A 22668-nucleotide genomic window follows, 5' to 3' on the forward strand; every position below is an offset into this window, starting at 1 on the left:
ACAGACTGACGTCTTGCCGAGTGTGCCGTAAATGAGGGACAAAATGCGCATGTGGGAGTGACGTCACGGACACAAACAACGGCAATATCTCTTAAACAGCGCAGTTTGTATTACTTTTAACCACTTACCGCATACTAACGTAGGGGTACGTCGGTAAACTTTGCAGTAGTGTACCGGGATGATGCCTCTAGCTAGAGGCATCATCCCGGTACCGTGGTTTAGAGCCGACGGTTGGCTTTCCGTCGGTACTGACCGATGCGGCTCGGGAGCCACTCGATCGTTACCCCCCCTCCCGCCGCCTTCCGTGGCTTTTACCGGGGTTCCCGTCCCACCGGGAGCCCCGAGCACCCAGCCGGCACGTCCGCCGGCTGGATGGAGTCCCGATCAATGCCGGAAACGGCTTTGATCGGGTCTCCGATGATGTAACCCAGGGGCGGCGTCCATGACGTAACTTCCAGGTTACTGTGCTGCAAAAGGCGGCAAATTTGAAAAACGGCTGTATGCAAAAACGCCGTTTTCGGCGTTTTGCATACAGGGAAGTGTAGTGGAGGGGTCTAGGGTCTTTTAGACCCTCGATCCCTCCATAAAGTGTACCTGTCACTGCATATTGCTGTCACAAGGGATGTTTACATTGCTTGTGACAGCAATAAAAGTGATCAGATTTTTTTTTTTAAAAAAAACTGTAATAAAGTTAAAAAAAAATAAAATAAATGGGTAAAAAAAAAATTTAGTCGCCCCCGTCACCGTTTGCTCGCGCACAAAAAAAACGTATACGGAAGTCGAGCCGCAAATGAAATCGCTGTTCAAACCACACATGTGAGGTATCGTGGCGATCGCCAGAGCGTGAGCAATAATTAAAAAAAAAGAGCTACACTCTAACTCTAAACTGGTAACCGTTAAATAAATTGAAAGTGTCTCTTATTGAGATTTCTATTGACCGTAGTTTGTTGCCATCCCACGGGGGGGGGGGGCGCAATTTTAAACCATAACATGTTTGGTATCTATTTACTCGGCGTGACATCATCTTTCACAATATACAAAAAAAAATGGGCTAACTTTACTGTTTAGTATTTTTTAAATGCAGTGAAATGTGATTTTTCAAAATGTTTCCAAAAATATGGCGTTTTAAAGACCGCTGCGCAAATACCGCGTGACAAAAAATATTGCAATGACCGACATTTTATTCTCCAGAGTCTTTGCTAAAAAAATATATATAATGTTTGGGGGTTCTAAGTAGTTTTCTAGGAAAAAATACTGATTTTAACTTGTGAACAAAAAGTGTCCGAAATAGGGCTGGGGCTTAAGTGGTTAAAGCCACCTACATGTAAGTGATTGTAAAATGGTTTGCATGCTGTAAAGTTGTTCAGGGGAGTTTACTTCCTCTTTAACAGTGGTGAAACATTTTTCTTCTAATAAGAGAGTCCTACAATTATTATTATTATTAGTAGTCATATAGGTAGCAGCAGTAAGAAATTATGATTTAGAAAGATCCTAGTAAATTCATATTGGTCCCCCAAGATAAGGCCAGTGCCAAACGTGTTTGCCTAACAAACAAACGTTCATGCTGTGTCATTAGGAGCATGCATGTTTTTCCATTAAGAGTGCTTATTCAGAATTTGGATCTTCCAGGCACCATCTTAAGTCCCCTTTAATGTACATCTCCACAATCCATGTCAGAAACCTAGGTGAAACCAATGAGGGAAGTCCAGAGAAACATGATTTTAATTCTAATTCCCAGCATGTTTGGGCCATTCTGTGCCCTAGGCTGTGGAAAAGCATCCCTTATGATGTCTCTATCATGTTGGCAGAGTAAAGAATATGTATGCTGTGAGCTCGATTTGATATGCAGAATCACTTTCAAGTCTGAAAGAAAGGGTTGCCTTTCCAGGCAATCCTTCACCTAACCATTACATATTCATGTATTATTTATAATACCCATCTGCAAAAAAAATCAGTCATAAATAGAAAAACAGAACAAAAGAGATGCAATAGAGCAAGCAAAAGAGAAATGGAAAGATAATTAACATAAAGAAAATATAGTAATCCAGATTCTTATATAATACCAATCCTTTCTTTGAGCTCTCTCTTCCACAGTACGATCATTCTCTAATACTCTTTCATTTTCTATTTCTCTTTGATTGATATTCTATTCTTTAAATGACTCCCTCAGTGCTCTCTATAACTTTTAGGACCCCTTCACATCCACGGTATGTGTTCTAACACACGTGTTATAAAGGACATCAGTGAGTTTCACATTGTGCTAGTTCACATCTGTACAATGTGTTGACATGTGTAATCTGATTTTGGTGCATTGAAGCATATTATAGGGACTAAAAATGACAATGGCAGTGCATGAAAATGGTTGTTGACAGTGCATGTAAAAATACATGAATAAATGCATGGAAAGTTTTGAATCCAGCCTAAAACACATAAAACTGGCATGCATTGATGTGGACCAGCCACTGGGGAAAGAATCGGATTTTATTACAGAAAAATGAGCAAATGTGAATAAACCCTTAGACCTAAAGTCCAGGTTTCCTTTCACTTTAACCACTTAAGCCCCGGAAGATTTTACCCCCTTCCAGACCAGGGCCTATTTTGCAATTCGGCACTGCGTGACTTTAACGGACAAGTGCGCGGTTTGTGCGACGCTGTACCTAAACGAATTTGGTGTCCTTTTTTTCCCACAAACAGAGCTTTCTTTTGGTGGTATTTGATCACCTGTGCGATTTTTTGATCATGCGCTATAAACAAAAAAAGAGTGACAATTTTGCAAAAATAACAATATTTTTCAAATTTTTTTATATGAAATTCCCCCCCAAAAAAATGTAAAAATCAAATTTTTTTAACATTTTAGGCCAATTTTTTTTTTACCATATGTTTGGTAAAAAAAATCACAAAAAGCATATTTTGATTGGTTTGTGCAAAAATTATTGCGTTTACTAACAAAGGGAAAGATTTTTGTCATTTTTGTTGGTTTTTCTTTTTAACGCGTAATGGCGGCGATCTGTGATTTTTTTTTGCGGGACTGCGACATTGGGGCGGACAGATCGGACCCTTGACTGACATTTTTGACACTTTTGGGGTTACCAGTGACATTACTACAGTAATCAGTGCTATACATATGCACTGTTACTGTAAAAATTACACTGGCAGTGAAGGAGTTAACTGTATTGGAGAGGGAGGAGTTAAGTGTGTCCTAGGGGCGTGTTTCTAACTGTGATTGGCTGTGGCTTGATGTGTAAGAACAGTGATCAACGGTCCTACATAGTAGAACCGTTTGATCACCATTCTTACACAGGGGAGACTGACAGGCGGCTTTGTTTACACTAGCGGCCTGCCTTTCTCCCGCTGTCATGGACGATCGCGAGTGCCCGGCGGACATCGAGTTCCCCCGGCGACACACGCAGGGGGGTCCGTGACTGAGCGGCAGCTCAGCTCCCAAAACCCTTACAGGCTAGCGACGTAGCCCTACGTCGCTTTGCCTGTGAGGGGCTGACTGTTGACGTAAATAGTCGTGCTGCAGTCGGCAAGTGGTTAAATACTTTATTTGAACCAACTTAGTTAAAATGAATTATTTTCATGGCAGAAGGGTCTGGCCGTTTAGGATGCTGTATAGAGAGGTATAGAGAGGTTGGATTTATACTCCATTTTATGGATAGTGTAGGACCCACTGACAATGGGGTACTTTGACGTAGTGGTGGGCTTGAGCATTATATGGCCATATGGTGGGACCAAATCCCCATTTTTACTCTTTTTGATTGCCTTGTTATATTTGATAGTCTTTTCTTTTGCATGTGTGCGCTATCCTCTGTAGTTATATACATTGAGGATGCTGTAACAGACTGTAGTAGCTTGGTCTACATACAGCAAATGGTGCTGTCTTCCTGCACGACTACAATTGACTTCCCCTCTGCTACTGGAAAAAGAGAAAACGTCACTTGCATGGCATCTCCCCCAATCAGGAACAGGCTTGAATTTTTTTCCAATAATCATGAGGTGTTCTCTGTTTGGCCAAGGTGGAGATCATGATGGTATCTCCAAGCCTCATCCCCAGACTGTTCCTACATGGAAAGTATTTTTTTCAGACAGGCCCAAACAATTTATTTAAAATATAAGGAAACCCGGAGTTCTGACACAAGTACATTTTTTAAAGAAGATCAAATGCATGTGAAACTGTATGATTAGATATATACCAATATAATCAATGGTCTACAAGCAGCATGAAAAAAACATGCAGGCATGAGAATTGAGATTGGTACTATTGACTATTAAAGGAGGAATCTCATCATGCATTGTATGTGCAGATTTAAACTTTAAAGGACCACTAAAGTGAATTTTTTTATATTCTGGTATGGGATTCTAGTATGGGGTTTATACTGTACCTTTATTAATAGGATTTGGTGTATGCATTCCTTTATTTATATATATATATATTTAAATAGAGTCCAAGCTGATCAATAAAAATAACTGATAGTCACAGGGGCCTGGGCACACCATTTCACATTGCTTACAGCTTTTATTTATTTAATTTACCTATTTTCCAAGAGAAACCTGTTACTTTAAAAGGGTTAGCAGGAGTCGGGATTTCATTTGTTTGTCGTTTCCTTAAAGGCCATTTAAAGTGATTGTAAATTATCACTTGAAAAACAACCCCTGTCATTTTAAAATTGAAATAAAAAGGCAAAATATTTTTTTTTATAGATTTAAAAATGCATTCTGCATTATAAATTCCCTTTTTTATAAGCGATCACATTCCCTCTCTTCTCAGTTGCATAAGAGCTAGGGGGAGAAAAAGCAGCAGTACACTGAGCTTCCCAGTAAATGGCTGTGCAGCTGGGGCATGTCAGGACAAATTTAATCATTGGAGGAGAGCAAAATGAGTTCCATGGATAGCTAGAGAATTGTCCATGGTGTATTCTCCTGCTTAGTGCGGTCAGTTTTTAAAAGGAAAGCAGAAGAACTGGCAGGAACACCAGTGATTTCACATAAAGGAAGCATACAAAGAGAACAGGATACTTTCTCATACAAGTACATGATACTGAAGGCACATATCAGGAATATGACATTTTAGGGTAACCAACACTTTAAGTCTCGGTTCACACTAATGTGATGTGGGAAATGCACAGGATTTTCTGCATTTCCCTAAATCACATCTAAACAATGGCACGGCATACATGCGATCTGCTGCAGGTTTCAATGTTATCTTACCGACACCCCAAAGCAGATCGCAGAAAGCAGTGCAATTGCCAGAACCGCATCGCATGGGTGTGATTCAGGTGTGGAGATAATAGGGTTCTGTGCCATTTTGATGCGGATACGATGTGATTTCAGCCATACAAACTGTATGGCTGAAATCGCAGCGCAGAGAAATCCTATGTGATGTGCACAGGAATTTGATGCAAATCACATGCGATGTCTGCAATCACACCAGTGTGAACCTAGCCTAAAACTACATCTCCATCTATGACCCCTGTCCACAGGATGATTGTGTCAGGTCAGCTCTGTCCTGCAAAATGACGTACCTGTATGCCACTTCATGAGACAGCTAGTGGGGACGCGCGTGGGGGTGATTGGCCACAGGGGGAGCCAATCAGCGGGTCTGCCGGGCACTTGCGATCACTCCCCGTGGAGACAGAATGCCCGTCTGCTGATGTAAACATGGCAGTCTAGTGTTCTGTCAGTGGTGAACACAAAGATCCTGTGTTCCTCCTATTTAGGAACACAGGTCTGTGTTCATCCAGCAAGTCCATCCCCACACAGTTAGAAAGCACCCCCTAGAGACACATTTAACCCTTTGACCCCCCCTGGTGTTAACCCCTCCCCTGTCAGTCTCATTATTACAATAACAACAGTGCATATTTTTAACACTGATTACTGTAGTAATGTCACTGGTCCCCCCAAAAGTGTCAAAAATGTCAGTTAGGGGTCCGATCTGTCCACCGCAATGTCGCAGTCCCTCTAAAAATCACTGATCGCCACCATTACTAGTAAAAAATAATTAAATAAATAAAAAGTACATAAATATTTCCCCTAGTTTGTAGAGGGATAACTATTGTGCAAACCAATAAATATACACTTATTGGGATTTTTTTTCTCTAACAAAAATATGTAGCCAAATACATATTGGCCTGAAATGATGAAAAAATTAGATTTTGTAATTTTTTGTTATTTGGAATATTTTATAGCAGAAAGTAAAAAATATTGTTTTTTTTTGTTAGAAATGTCGCTTTTTTTTTTTGTTTATAGCAAAAAAGAAATATTTATTTGTGGGGAAAAAAGGACATGAATTTTATTTGGGTACAGTTAACACAATTGTGCGATTGTCCATTAAAGTAACGCAGTGCCGAATCGCAAATATGGCCTGGTCATTAAGGGGGGTAAAACCGTCCGGTCCAGGAGTGGTTAAGGAATGCAGAGCTGCATTAAATTGTGTCTGGTATATGTGCCTAGTGTTCAGTTTAAATATTTGCCCCATCCAACGTTGGGCTGAGTTCCCTGAGCCTGGTCATGTAATTGGTACAGGGTATCAGGTGGCCCTATAATAAATGGGTTGTTAAAATGTAACTGTTCTCCCCTGAGTACCAGTCAGTCAGAATGGATCAAATCACTTTGAAATATTTCCATCTCTGATGATCAGAAGGATAGATGGAGAATATGGCTTTCTTCATTGAAAACTACAGCCTGAAGCGATGCACAGGGGATTGACTAATGCCACCAAAACATCCAATTATACAATGGTTTCTTTTATTAAGACACGGGTGGCTATGAGCAATGCTTGCAGTGTGTTCACTGTCGGTGACTGCAGCGCAATACACAGCTGAGACAAGGATGTCACTGAAAATGACATAATCCTATTAGGAGGTGTTCTGGGTAATTGATGTCCTTTTTCTACACTTGTTTCATTATCACAAGAAAATAACACAGAAGCATTATGTACTGATTTCATGCAGTGCCGTTAAATATATAAATCATGTATACAGTATATAGAATATACATGTACTGCATTATGCTGGGATTATGACACAAAGCAGTGCAAAGAGCAAGATAGACCTGAGAAAAAAAAAAATCGGAGAACCCAAAGCAATCAATCAGATTTTTGTAAAAAGTCAGATTAGTGAAAAATAAAACCTGATTGGCTTCTGGGGGGTACTGCAATATAGACTTGTGGACTGAATTGTGTGTTTTTTTATTTTATTTTATTTTATTTTTCTGTTTTTTTATGTTATTAATATTATGTTATTATTATTATTATTATTATTATTATTATTATTATTATGTGTTATCATATCTCTAGTTTTTATTGATTCTTCAATTTTTACAAGACTTTGGAAACACATATGTGCTGTATAATCTTTACGCTCAGTATTAGAAACAGAAAAAAAAAAAAAAACGCAACCTGCGAATTACAGATGGTATGCATTTTTCTCAGACCAGAAAATGACATTACTTACTATTATTTTGACTTGGGAAGCAGATAAGCAGGGAACCAAGTAGTAGAAATTAAAAAAAGATGCGCAATGTATGGATTACAGATGGTTGTTTACCAGAAATAATAATGATAACTGGCAATGTTATTTGTTATTATCAATGATATTATTATTATTATTATTATTATCTTTAAGAAAATAAATGGTGATGTAAAATAAATTAAATTATTTTGTTTATCAAGCCGATTTGTGATTTGTATTTGCAAAGGGAGAATTTTGTTTGTTGTTAATGACATTATTTTTTAATTGCGAAAAGTGCAACCTATTTATTTCTGTGTCATTTTATTTGAGATTGTAGGGTCATTGTAGTATTTATTAATAATGTGTTTGCTTTTTATATTTTAATAACGTTGTATTTGCTTTTTTAAACTGTTCATATCCGAAGCTAATCAAAGTATCTTTGCTTACTATAGTAGAGGTTTTTTTTTTTGTTTTTTTTTTTACATCCAGCTTCAGAGTCACCCAGATAACTGTATGCAACATGCAGCGTTTATTCGGGGAACATATTCTTAATGCCCTATAATTCTTCACAATGGAATTTTTTGGGTGCTTTTTTTTTCTTTTTTCTTTTCATTCCCTTTAACTTCAGCTGTCTAAACCTGGCCATATATTATACAATTTTCTTTTTCAATTTCCTTTAGAGTTACCATCATCTATGTAGTACAATGACCTGCCTGATTGCATACAAAATTGAAATCTAAAGGAAAGTTGTAGAAGAAAGTTGTATAATGTATGGCCAGCCTAAGTGGCTGCCGGTTCTGGGGAAGCGCAAAGAAGACATTTAAATACATGAAATATAAATGAGGGCTGTCAGATGGAAGAAGAATGGTGGGGTGGTCTGGGCAGACCACGCTAAAACACCAAGAACATTTCAGGCCACGCCCCATTGAAGTTATTTTACAGCTATTTTTTTTATCACAAACTCTTAATTTGACATGTTAAGTTATATAAAGTAGTGTAAATTTTGGTACACGTCTTGTATGTAGCTATAGTAAAGTATATGGCCAAAACTATTTTCCTCAATATAATATTGTATCCCCTTTCGTTGGTGCACCTTGGGCAGCTTCCTCATCTGCCATCAACTCTAAAATCTCCCCATTTATATTCTGCAAAATAAAAATACAGTGTTTATCGCCCTGATACCCAGCTCGGCTTAAAATGAATATTTATTATTATGCATTATTATTTATTAATTTCCTTCCCAACAAGAAATCGTTTAATACTGAACTACTGTTTATCTTTTATCTACTTTTTAAAATGTAAAATTTGGCAGAATTAGAAAGTGCTAATTAATATTCTATAGCCACTGATACTTAGTTACTTAGTAAGGTTGTAAGTGTGAGTGCCGCTACCAATTTCCTTATCCATGTATATTGTGCTGACATCCAATCTTCTTTTATTTATCTACACTCTCTGCTGATACTAATAACTATGTAACTATGAAAGAGATCCGCATCCTTACCCTAACAGTAGAATATTTTCCTTTACAAAAAGGTTTGTGCTTCCAATGTACCATTGTGAATTAAAAAGACTAATCTCTCTCTTTCTCTGTATATATATATATATATATATATATATATATATATATATATAGTGCGAATATTTTGATTTAATAAAGGAGTAAATGTGAACGGTTACTGAGATTAATTAATAAGGCTGATTTGCATTTATTGTAAAAAGTGAGTCATTTCCAACAAATATAAAAATAAGAAGAAAACTAAATGTATTACTCACAATAACTGTAAATATACCTCATGTATATATACAGTATAGATACACACACATATATATATATATATATATATATATATATATATATATATATATATAATGTGTGTGTGTGTGTGTGTATATATATATATATATATATATATATATATATATGTATTTCTTTATATTTCTTTATTTTTTTTTATCAGTATATAGAGCTCTAAGTGAATGGACCAACGAGAGGTATATTTTTCTCCCATGTACTCAACCTGGTTAATACCCGGAGAATAAAAAAAAATAGAGGATCTGCAGCATTAAGGCCCATTATATATTAGGTTCCTACATTGTATATTAGGTTCCTACATTGTGTCTATCTATGCTGCAGTCCCTCTTTTTCGTAAGGAAAAAATATATATATGCATTACAGTAAAAAAAAAAATCCCTGACCAACCACACTATTTGACACTGTATGTCAGTAATTCCCATAAACTGTACATACACTCATTATCTAGGGCAAACGCAGATGATGAATTATTAACATAATGGGATATATATATATATATATATATATATATATATATATATATATATATATATATATATATATATATATAAATTAACATTTTACTCTAAAGCAGAGCCATGGAGGTGTTTGTTTTACACCAGAAAGTAATACAATACTGTACAGAGAGTGAGGTAGGACTAAGCTCCATTGTTGGGCCAGGCGGAGGCGTGGCTAGAGTTGGACAGACTACTACACCTTGTGATCAGTCGTGATCCTCATTCAGCAATCAATGAGAGAAGGTTATGTACAAGGTGACATTGAGATGACATAGAATTTCTGCAGATCCGATCCGTACAGTGACTGGGCTCAGTCGACAGCAAGGCAATTCGTTGCTGCTCTATGTGCATAAACTGGGAACAGGGAATTTTAGGGAACATACAAAATAATATAGAGCAGTAGTGAGTCGGTATAGATAGATAAAGGGGAGAAAGAAGACTCAGGGGCAAATAATATAATCATAAAGCGATAATGCAGAAAGCTAGATAAAAGAAAATTAATGGCAATAGATAGATAGATAGATAGATAGATAGATAGATAGATAGATAGATAGATAGATAGATAGATAGATAGATAGATAGATAGATAGATAGATAGATATATAGATAGATAGATAGATAGATAGATAGATAGATAGATAGATAGATAGATAGATAGATAGATAGATAGATAGATAGATAGATAGATAGATAGATAGATAGATAGATAGATAGATAGATAGATAGATAGATATATAGATAGATAGATAGATAGATAGATAGATAGATAGATAGATAGATAGATAGATAGATAGATAGATAGATAGATAGATAGATAGATAGATAGACAGACAGACAGATGGATGATAGATAGATAGATAGATAGATAGATAGATAGATAGATAGATAGATAGATAGATAGATAGATAGACAGACAGATGGATGATAGATAGATAGATAGATAGATAGATAGATAGATAGATAGATAGATAGATAGATAGATAGATAGATATAACATTTTTAAAGAGATTTTTCAGTGCAGCAAACAGGTTTATTTTATTATTATTGACCCCCATTTCCCATAGATAAGAATTTCTGTGAAGTCTCCATGTCCTCCTACATTTAAGGTCTCGTATTACGAATATAAAAGCCCCTCCATCAAATTATCCCTAACCTCAGTTCGGGATTACAGGATAATATACTTTGCAGGCCATCAACGTAATCACTCCTCCCAGCATTTCACCCTACTAAACCCATAAGCACATTACGGTTCTCTCTGCCCACTCACAAGACTGGACATAAATTAATCAAGAAGAGAAAGGAATAAAAATGCAATGGCCTGTGAATGGAAAAGCTGCTTGGATTTTGCTCGGATTATAACTCTAGGAGGAAATGAATGAATATATGGCGGCATTAGGAGGAGATGCTTCTACAAGCACTGCTTTCCTGTGCATATCCCCCCCCCCCCCCTTGGGGTTAAATTGCCGCACACAGGGGCATTAAACACCATTGATGAATGGTACAATTAGATTTTCATTACATTCTGACCTACAGACATAAATGGAGATTTCTATAACATAAACAATACACCGCCTACCAGTTCAACACATCCAGCTACAATGGTTTATTAAGCAGTCAACATACTTGGAACAATAGAGCAGATGGAAATCTAGTTGATTTAACCCAATGAAACCTTGACCACAACGGATCACGATTATAGCTATGTGTATTATGATAAAAGAATTAAATGTACCAGAGAAATAGATGATCAAAAGGTAATTCAAAATAACATTCCTTGGTTTTAAAAAAAATGTTAGGTACTGCTGGATTTTCAATCAGCAATTAAGGATAGCCTAAACTACCTAATCTATTCTTATTACAGTGTCTAGAAATATCCACAAATGTACACAACTCCAAATAAATTGTTTTATCTATTGTATGTGATCTTGGCATTGCTTCTACCGGTGGATCAGTTTATATACATTTAAACTGAGAATAAAACAATAAAAAAATAAAAAGCTTGGTGGGCAAGAGTTCGGTCACCTACCTGTGCAGATGTCCCAAAGTGTCCCCAGCCAATCTCTTGAATTCCTCTTTCTTAAACTCCATGATGATCCTAGGAATCTGGAGTCGTCCAGGTATCAATTATCAGCTTTTAAGAAAAAGTTCTCATTACGAGTTTTTGAATATGTAATAAATTAAAGATAGAGCCTTTCAAGCTAGCTAGGAATTCTCCTACTTTTTATTCCCGGTACAGTAAAAGAAATAAAAAGGAAAAAAGCCGTCTATGGTTTGGCCTTAGGAGAGACAGGCATAAGTAGACATGAGCTTATGTAGTAAGGAGGAGAGCCATAGGAGTGAAGAGAGGATAGCTCAGGCTGTGCTTTGCACTATACGATCCAATAAGTATTCTTCTTTCTTGCGTGGGACGGCCATGAACAAGAGTGGAAAATGCTCTGCAGTCAGTGCTAGTTGGAGGCTCTGCTTGGGAAAGATGTTTGACGCGGGCGTTGGAAGCCCATTAGGCTGGACAGTGCTTCAGCACCAAGGACAGCGCCAGGCGTCACCGCTCAGGTCAATGGAATCCTCTACTTTCAGCACCAACTTCAAAGGGACAGTCGGGGGACTCGTTCCCTCCTAGATAGCTATTGGTTCCATAAAATAAATCTTCTCCACACCTAGAGCCTAAATACACAGAGGATGAGTTCCCTGCTCTACCATCAGCAGCCTTACCCCCACCTCTCCTTCCAGCACCATAGACAGCTCCACTTCAATTGCTATATTTGGAAAAGGATTACAAGACGTTTTCCTGCTTGTCCCAGATGAATTCTAGTGCGGGAGGGGTGAGGAACTGTGGGAGGGGACGATGTAGAAGCAGGAGACATCGCTTGTAATAATCTGTAAAGGTACTTAAAGAGGGGGGATGGGTGCAGGTGGTTTGGATAGCAGGATGGGAGGGATGAGGACAGGTTTACTTAGTACACCTTAGCGATATGTATATATAATCTATGATATATATATATATATATATATATATATATATATATGTGTGTATGTATATATATATATATATATATATATATATATATATATATATATATATATATATATATATATATATGTGTGTATATATAAGCACCCAGCATTTTTGTGTTCTGATGGTAAGCAGACACAACCCACCATGAGGGCCTTCTGCTGTAAGCATGCCTGGTGAGACTAACCAGTGTATTTGTCCTACTTACAATGTAAGAAATACATTTTTACAATGTAAAAAAATAAATAAAATCGGCATTCATTACATTTTTATCACACCTTGTTGGAGATTGTAACCTGCTTCTGTTTTATGGATATTGATGGAAGGGAGGGGGGGGGGGGTGGTGGTGGTGCCTCAAGCCAGGTAAGTTGGGACTTTGTGGGCTAATACAACATGTTATTTAACATATGTCAACATATCACTATGTCACCTTTCCTCCTCTGATTCACTACCACCTATGGGTCTATAACCCACACACTCCATGTTTTTTTTGTATATTTGTGTTATCAATCTTTTTTCAATAAATTGTAAAACCAAATATGTTGTATTAGCCCACAACGTCCAAACTTACCTGGCTTGAGGCACCACCCCCCCTTCCAAACTTTTCTCGGGATAGAGGCTAAAACTTACTACAAAGGTCTTGGGAATCGCACCCATAGAGCATGGATATTGATGGAAACATTTTCTAAAGCTGACTTGTAAGGCTGGACTTACACTATACAATTTTCTTATTCAATTTTCTTTAGATTTACCTTCAACTATGTAGTGCAAGGGCCTGTCTGTTTGCATACACATTGAAAGTGTTTAGGTTTGACCTCATATTATATGGTTAAAAGAAAATTGTATAATTTATGGCCAGCCTCAGTCTGAGGGCTGCCTTCCCATTCCCAGGTCACTCAAACATTAATGGTACTTTAATAAAGCAGCTGCATGATTAATTTACTTATGCTTAGATTATATCTCATTGGTTCTGCTTGGATTGCTTGTAATTTAATTTATATTGTAATAAATACTGGAATATGGATCCCCAGCAGCTCCACCAGCAGTGGGTACACATTAGGTCAATGGGGCATACATACAAACCACTATTACTCTGTACTGGGAGAACAGCCTGCATGTCCTCCAGTGATCAGACTTGTGTGCTGACACACCCCTCTGCACAGCCATTCACTGGAAAGATTAGTGTACTGCTGTTTCTCCACCCCTAGCTCTCTAAGTCTGTCATGCAGCTGAGAACAGAGATTATATGGTCACTTATTTAATAAATATATATATATCTACATAAATGTTTTGCCTTTCATTTCTTAGAGTTCACATATACTTGGAGAGAAAACAATTTACAGTCAGGTCCATGAATATTGGGACATCGACACAATTCTAATCTTTTTGGCTCTATACACCACCACAATGGATTTGAAATGAAACAAACAAGATGTGCTTTAACTGCAGACTTTCAGCTTTAATTTGAGGGTATTTACATCCAAATCAGGTGAACGGTGTAAGAATTACAACAGTTTGTGTATGTGCCTCACACTTTTTAAGGGACCAAAAGTAATGGGACAGATAACAATCATAAATAAAACTTTCATTTTTTAATACTTGGTTGCAAATCCTTTGCAGTCAATTACAGCCTGAAGTCTGGAATGCATAGACATCACCAGACGCTGGGTTTCATCCCTGGTGATGCTCTGCCAGGCCTCTACTGCAACTGTCTTCAGTTCCTGCTTGTTCCTGGGACATTTTCCCTTCAGTCTTGTCTTCAGCAAGTGAAATGCATGCTCAATCAGATTCAGGTCAGGTGATTGACTTGGCCATTGCATAACATTCCACTTCTTTTCCTTAAAAAACTCTTTGGTTGCTTTCACAGTATGCTTTGGGTCATTGTCCATCTGCACTGTGTAGCGCCGTCCAATGAGTTCTGAAGCATTTGGCTCAATAGGAGCAGATAATATTGCCCGAAACACTTCAGAATTCATCCTGCTGCTTTTGTCAGCAGTCATATCATCAATAAATACAAGAGAACCAGTTCCATTGGCAGCCATACATGCCCGCGCCATGACACTACCACCAACATGCTTCACTGATGGGGTGGTATGCTTTGGATCATGAGCAGTTCCTTTCCTTCTCCATACTCTTCTCTTCCCATCACGTACAAGTTGATCTTGGTCTCATCTGTCCATAGGATGTTGTTCCAGAACTGTGAAGGCTTTTTTAGATGTTGTTTGGCAAACTCTAATCTGGCCTTCCTGTTTTTGAGGCTCACCAATGGTTTACATCTTGTGGGGAACCCTCTGTATTCACTCTGGTGAAGTCTTCTCTTGATTGTTGACTCTGACACACATACATCTGCCTCCTGGAGAGTGTTCTTTATCTGGCCAACTGTTGTGAAGGGTGTTTTCTTCACCAGGGAAAGAATTCTTCGGTCATCCACCTGTAACGTTCATGCGTTTTTGTTAGTGGATGGATTTACAGCTGCAGAATTATTACACTCAGTAGCCTTGTAGAGAATCTGTTGAACAAACATATCCAACTCTCAGGACTTCATCACCGTGTACAGCCTGTTATATACCATATATATTAATAGATGTTTAATGGAGGGATAGAATATATGAGGATGTATAGATGAGAGACAGGCTATTATATGGTGAGCACGAAGGGGTTTGTTTTGATCCTATAGCAGAGTAGTAGTTTTTTGCCTCCGTCCCTGTGTATCTAGAAGGGTAATTTTTTGTTTGATGCCTCAAGTCAAAGAAGAGGGGGTGGGACTTTTACGGGCAAGTGAGTTTATACACAATTTGTAAAAAATAGTCAAGATTTATTTTATATACAATATTGTTAACAATGATACATATATCCAGTGCGTATGTGTTTTGGGTTATAGACCCAAGTGGTGTTTAAAAGGAAGGAAAGTTTTGGAGAATATCCGTGACATAGGTGAAAAGGTGACTTTTATTTTGGACGTTGCTCTCTGTTTTTTCAGGCGTGTTGCTTGAAAAGGTTTCACAGAGATCCAACTGTGAGTCCAAAGCGCATTTCCGACGCGTTTCGGCTATGGGGTAGCCTTTTTCAAGGGCTTTGGGTTATCACTATTCTGTAAAGATAGTGATAGATGTTGTTTGAGTCTTTTGTATTTTAATAAAGTATTTTTTGACTTAGTATTTGTTAATTCGTATATACATACTTTTTCTGTTTATTTCTGTGAGCCTCCTTTTGCCTGGATGGATTCGCAACAGGAACCACTATGGTGCAGTCTGAGGGATATATATATATATATATATGCGTTATATATTGTTTGTTTGATGTATATTGTATTAGGTTTGAGGTAGGTATATGACTTACTGTATTATTGTCTTCCAATTTTGAAGTTGGAATGTGGGAGGTAATATCCTATTCTTATGATGAATGGATCTGAGAATACATATATGTAATGTTTAATGATTGTGCAGGATAGTGAAATAGGTTTTTTGTTGATTTTTTAGGTGGGGTACTTACAGTAGGAGTAACTTTTCCCCTTTTAGTTGATAGTTTTTTTGAAGGTTTTTTCTTTTTTATATAGTATTAGGTTTTTCTGAAAGACATTCCAGGTTATTTTGTTAGAGTGTCTCTACACACGTACACTCATATGTGCACACATGTGCATACATGTATGCATGCATACGTATGCACGAATATACCGGTGTGAGCATATACACTTACTCTTATATCGTATGTAGTAAAGGAGACCTTTTTCCTCCCGCACAATCATTAGTATATGGTAGTCATAGTTACTGTTGGTGAGAGGTTATATGTAAGATAAATAATATATATACACATGGAGTCCAGTGAGCTAAAAAGTGCTGATTTTATTATTCCAGTGACTTGTGGTATTTCTGGTGGATGATGGGTCATCCTTAAAGGACTTACTGTTTAGTGGTTGCTTCCTCGTGCTGCCATTCAGTCTCTCCAGTCCCTTCAGTGTGAGGGGATCGTGGGGAGACGTTGGTTCCCCGGCCTTATAAAGCCTGTCGCGCAGGCGCAATGGGTCCCGCACGTACTCGGCTAGATTACGCAATTGGCGCGGTCCGGGTTACTGCGCATGCGCCCGAAGGTGCGCGCGCATCCCGAGGTCCGTCATTGCGTATTGGCCGCCGACACGGAGAGGAGGAACCAAGATCCCTGGGAGGGGGATCTTGATGTGGGAGATGGTATGTCCAGGTGTCCAGAAATGCTACTTTTGTATTGCTATAATTTGATGTAAAAAACATGTTATGATTGTTGGTATTCATTTTATTTAGGCATCCTTTTATTTGTTCTTCTGGTCCATCCCATACGATCAGGATATCGTCCAGATATCTTTGCCATAATAGTATATGGTCGGTATACATACGGTTTTCTTAATTGTTTAGGAATTCTCTTTCCCAGTCTCCCAGATATATGTTGGCGTAGGATGGGGCACAACTTGTGCCCATCGCTACGCCACATGTCTGCAAATAGTAATTCCCATCAAAGGTGAAGTAGTTATGATTAAGAATATATTCCAACATCCGGGTGATGAATTCATTAAATTTACTTTCACGGTCACTTCTTTGACTTAGTGTTTTTTTAATAATATCTATTCCTTTTTTATGTGGGATATTATTATACAGTGATTCTACGTCAACTGTAATAAGGAATGCTGTTTCCGGTATAATCATATCTTCCAAGATTTGAAGGAGGTGTACCGTGTCCTTGATGTATGAAGGTAGGTTGGTGACGTACGGTTTTAGGTGTGCGTCAATTACCTGACTTGTAGTCTCAGTAATATTTCCGTTTCCTGAGACTATAGGTCTGCCTGGTGGGTTTGTTTTGTTTTTATGTACCTTGGGGAGGGCGTAGAAGGTTGGTGTTCGTGGATGTTTAATCTTCATGAAATTCCATAGGGTTTCCGTATTATTTTTTAAATTTTATTTTTTATTTCTTATTATTTATTATCCCCTACCATTATTATCCCTACATTATCCCTCCCCCCCTTTCCCCTCCCTCTTCCCAGAATATACCCCAAGCCTGATTGCCCCCATATAAACCAGAGAATTATACTCTTGAAACTGCTGTTAAAACTAACTTTGTTTTCCATTTATTCTTTTTGCTCTATTACTTGCGTATATATGATTCATTATGTGACATCAATGTTTGATTTCCTTTAATTATATGATTACTCTGTTTGTTTACTTGAGCCTCATATCAGCCTGGATAAAAATCGCACCCGGCACGGTAAGCCCCTGGACAACCAGGGGTTAAGATGGAACACCGGGACATACCATCTCCCACATCAAGATCCCCCTCCCAGGGATCTTGGTTCCTCCTCTCCGTGTCGGCGGCCAAAACGCAATGACGGACCTCGGGATGCGCGCGCACCTTCGGGCGCATGCGCAGTAACCCGGACCGCGCCAATTGCGTAATCTAGCCGAGTACGTGCGGGACCCATTGCGCCTGCGCGACAGGCTTTATAAGGCCGGGGAACCAACGTCTCCCCACGATCCCCTCACACTGAAGGGACTGGAGAGACTGAATGGCAGCACGAGGAAGCAACCACTAAACAGTAAGTCCTTTAAGGATGACCCATCATCCACCAGAAATACCACAAGTCACTGGAATAATAAAATCAGCACTTTTTAGCTCACTGGACTCCATGTGTATATATATTATTTATCTTACATATAACCTCTCACCAACAGTAACTATGACTACCATATACTAATGATTGTGCGGGAGGAAAAAGGTCTCCTTTACTACATACGATATAAGAGTAAGTGTATATGCTCACACCGGTATATTCGTGCATATGTATGCATGCATACATGTATGCACATGTGTGCACATATGAGTGTACGTGTGTAGAGACACTCTAACAAAATAACCTGGAATGTCTTTCAGAAAAACCTAATACTATATAAAAAAGAAAAAACCTTAAAAAAAACTATCAACTAAAAGGGGAAAAGTTACTCCTACTGTAAGTACCCCACCTAAAAAATCAACAAAAAACCTATTTCACTATCCTGCACAATCATTAAACATTACATATATGTATTCTCAGATCCATTCATCATAAGAATAGGATATTACCTCCCACATTCCAACTTCAAAATTGGAAGACAATAATACAGTAAGTCATATACCTACCTCAAACCTAATACAATATACATCAAACAAACAATATATAACGCATATATATATATATATATCCCTCAGACTGCACCATAGTGGTTCCTGTTGCGAATCCATCCAGGCAAAAGGAGGCTCACAGAAATAAACAGAAAAAGTATGTATATACGAATTAACAAATACTAAGTCAAAAAATACTTTATTAAAATACAAAAGACTCAAACAACATCTATCACTATCTTTACAGAATAGTGATAACCCAAAGCCCTTGAAAAAGGCTACCCCATAGCCGAAACGCGTCGGAAATGCGCTTTGGACTCACAGTTGGATCTCTGTGAAACCTTTTCAAGCAACACGCCTGAAAAAACAGAGAGCAACGTCCAAAATAAAAGTCACCTTTTCACCTATGTCACGGATATTCTCCAAAACTTTCCTTCCTTTTAAACACCACTTGGGTCTATAACCCAAAACACATACGCACTGGATATATGTATCATTGTTAACAATATTGTATATAAAATAAATCTTGACTATTTTTTACAAATTGTGTATAAACTCACTTGCCCGTAAAAGTCCCACCCCCTCTTCTTTGACTTGAGGCATCAAACAAAAAATTACCCTTATATGGTGAGCACTAGAAGTAGTAATAGGAGAGTTGCAGGTGATGGTAAGCAGATAGGTTCTGATGTCAAGTATAGTGCAGATGGTAAGAGGACACAGATGGAGTATACTTAGACAGAGTAACCTAGTGCAAGGATAGTTGAAGGTAGTCCCAAGAGCTAACAGTCTATGCAGATGATAGTGAATAGATAGATACAGATAGTCTTGGTAATTGCAGTAGATGACAGTAGGAGATTGGTTAGTAAGAATCCCCTGCGGGGTACTTATCACTTAGAAAGGTTTAGTAGTAACAGTGTCCATTGGAGAAGGGTGATCCCGTAGCGAGATACGGATCACCAGCGAGGTTTCCGGCTTCAGGTTCAGCGAGGGAGAATGTCAGCAGCTCCGACTTCACAGGAAGGGTGCGGTGAACATGTGGTTTGAACGAGCGATGAGTGAAAGCAAACCGGCGATTGAAATAGCCACTCATAGCGGCGCTCGGCAATGATGTCATCCGGTCTTAAAGGTTTATGCGTCTCTTGTTATACAAGATGGGATGCAATTAGCAGAGGAGAAATATGGAGACAAGGGTACCAGAGGTACCAGAACATTACAGTACCCCCCCCCCCCCCTTAAGGCCGGCTCCGGAAGGCCTCTAGAACTGGTTTTTCCGGATATTTTGAGTGAAAATTGCGAATCAGTCTAGGGGCATGTATATCGGAGGTATCCAGCCAGGTGTCGTCTTGGGGCCCATAGTTCTTCCATCGTACAAGATACTGGAGTCTTCTTCTATTGAAACGGGAATCCAAAATTTATTTTATCTCAAATTCTTCTCCACCTTCCATTTGTACAGGAGGTGGAGGTGAGATAGTAGGCCTTATTCCTTGGTTAGGAACATGGGGCTTCAGTAGAGACACATGGAAGACAGGATGTATCTTGAGATCTACTGGCAATGTGAGTTGTACTGCAGCTTTTCCAATAAGCTTCTCTATTGGAAAAGGTCCCAGAAATAGAGGTCCAAGTTTTTTACTAGGAATTTTTAGTCTCAGATTTTTTGTAGAAAGCCAAACAAGATCCCCAATGGCATATTGGGGAGAGGGTTTCCTACGGAGGTCGTAGTACTTTTTTTGTTGGCTATGAGCATGGGATATGGTATTGTTGAGTAATCCCAGAGAATCCTTTATCTGGGCAAGATAATCAGATGCCACTGGATTACTTGATGGCAAGATACGTGGAGGAAGGAGTGTGGGATGAAACCCATAATTCAGGTAAAATGGACTTTGCTTAGTAGTGCTATGAGTAGCGTTGTTATAGGCGAATTCCGCCAGCGGGAGGAGATCTGCCCAATCGTCTTGTAGATACGAAGTATAGCAACGCAGGTACTGTTCAATGCACTGGTTAACTCTCTCTGTCTGAGGGTGGTAGGGAGAAGTAAGGTTACGCTCTATTCGCAGTATCTGACATAGAGCTAGCCAAAACTTTGAGATGAATTGTGAACCACGGTCAGACAGCAGTGTTTTTGGAATACCATGTAACTTAAAGACATGTTTCACAAGTAATTCCGCTGTTTGTTTGGATGATGGTAGTTTTCGAATAGGAGTGAAATGTGCCATCTTGGTCAGATGGTCCACTGACACCAAGATGGTGTTGAATCCTTTGGAAGTTGGTAGTTCCACTATGAAGTCTAAGGATACTACTTCCCACGGAACCTGGGGTATCGGTAAACTACAAAGTAACCCCGATGGTTTCGTGTTGTCAATTTTAGACCTTGCACAGATATCACAAGATGAAACAAACTTTTTTACGGTTGTCTTCATTTCTGGCCACCAAAATTGCCTAGTGAGTAGATTGAGAGTTTTAGTCATACCCATATGTCCTGCCATAGGTACATCATGCGACAATTCTAAGATCTTGGTTCGCATAGTAGGGGGTATGTATAATTTATCGTTGTAGTAGAGGAAGCCTTCTGCGTCAGTAGTTAGTTGTGGTGGAGGTGAGTCCAATCCTATGCTGTGCAAAATCTCCTCCTTCAGGGAGCGAACGACTCCGATAATACGTTCAAGTGGTATTATAGGAACTGAGGGAACCTCAGTACAATCTTTCTCGGCTAGTCGTGAGAGTGCATCTGCTTTTTTATTTTTGTCTGCGGGAGTGTAAGTCACTAAAAAATTAAATCTCAGAAAGAATAACGACCACCGTACCTGCCGGTGGGAAAGAGTTCTATTAGTTTGAAGGTATTGAAGGTTTTTGTGATCAGTATATATCAGAATTGGCAATTGAGTGCCCTCTAGTAGATGTCGCCAATTCTCTAACGCCAATTTTATGGCTAATAACTCCTTCTCACCTACTGGGTAGTTCGCCTCGGGGCTACTTAATGACTTTGAGAAGAAAGCAACTGGGTGAAGAGGTGAGGTGTTTGTTGGTCGTTGTGAGAGAACTGCTCCTACTGCCATATTAGACGCATCTACCTCCAAGATGTATTGAAGGGATGGGTCTGGATGGCATAGTATGGGGGCAGTAGTAAATCTTGATTTCAGCAGAGAGAATGCTCCACTTGCTTCTTTTGTCCAAATAAATGGTTTCTTCGTGCTTGTAAGCTGTGTGAGAGGTTTCACAATCGCAGAGAAATTCTTAATGAATTTCCTATAGTAATTAGAGAATCCTAGGAACCTTTGTAATGCTTTGCGAGTGGTTGGCACAGGCCAATCCAGAATACAGGATATTTTGCTCATGTCCATTTTAATTCCACTTTTAGATATAATATATCCTAGGAATAGTACTTCCTCTTTATGAAACAAACATTTCTTTGATTTAACATATAAGTTATGTGCAAGTAGTCTTGACAACACAAGTCTCACATGTTTTATGTGCTCAGGTAAGGATTGAGAATAGATAAGTATATCGTCCAAATATACTACCACACAAACATCAAGCAAGTCTCGGAATATCTCATTTATAAACCGTTGGAAGGCTGCGGGAGCATTACATAGCCCAAATGGCATTACAAGGTACTCAAACAGTCCGTATCTGGTTCTGAATGCCGTCTTCCATTCATCCCCTTTACGGATTCGAATTAAATTGTATGCCCCTTTTAGGTCCAATTTTGAAAAGAAAGAAGCCCCACGCACCTGTTCGATAAGTTCAGGAATAAGAGGTAAAGGATAACGATCCTTT

The 22668-nt window shown here is 38.6% G+C and overlaps 1 protein-coding gene across 1 annotated transcript in view; it reads right to left on the bottom strand.

The window, feature by feature from the left end:
• The window catches only part of SLC17A7 (solute carrier family 17 member 7), a 349008-nt gene extending 336507 nt beyond the window's left edge, over positions 1 to 12501 (bottom strand). Inside the window, exon 1 of the mRNA XM_082273561.1 lies at positions 11788 to 12501. Coding sequence (XP_082129687.1) covers positions 11788 to 11849 — 62 coding nt within the window. The 5' untranslated portion in view covers positions 11850 to 12501. The remainder of the gene's footprint in view (positions 1 to 11787) is intronic.
• Between the last annotated feature and the right edge of the window lie 10167 nt (positions 12502 to 22668).

The sequence above is a fragment of the Pelophylax lessonae genome (assembly GCF_965119305.1).
Source record: "Pelophylax lessonae genome assembly, chromosome: 12".
Taxonomy (NCBI): domain Eukaryota; kingdom Metazoa; phylum Chordata; class Amphibia; order Anura; family Ranidae; genus Pelophylax; species Pelophylax lessonae.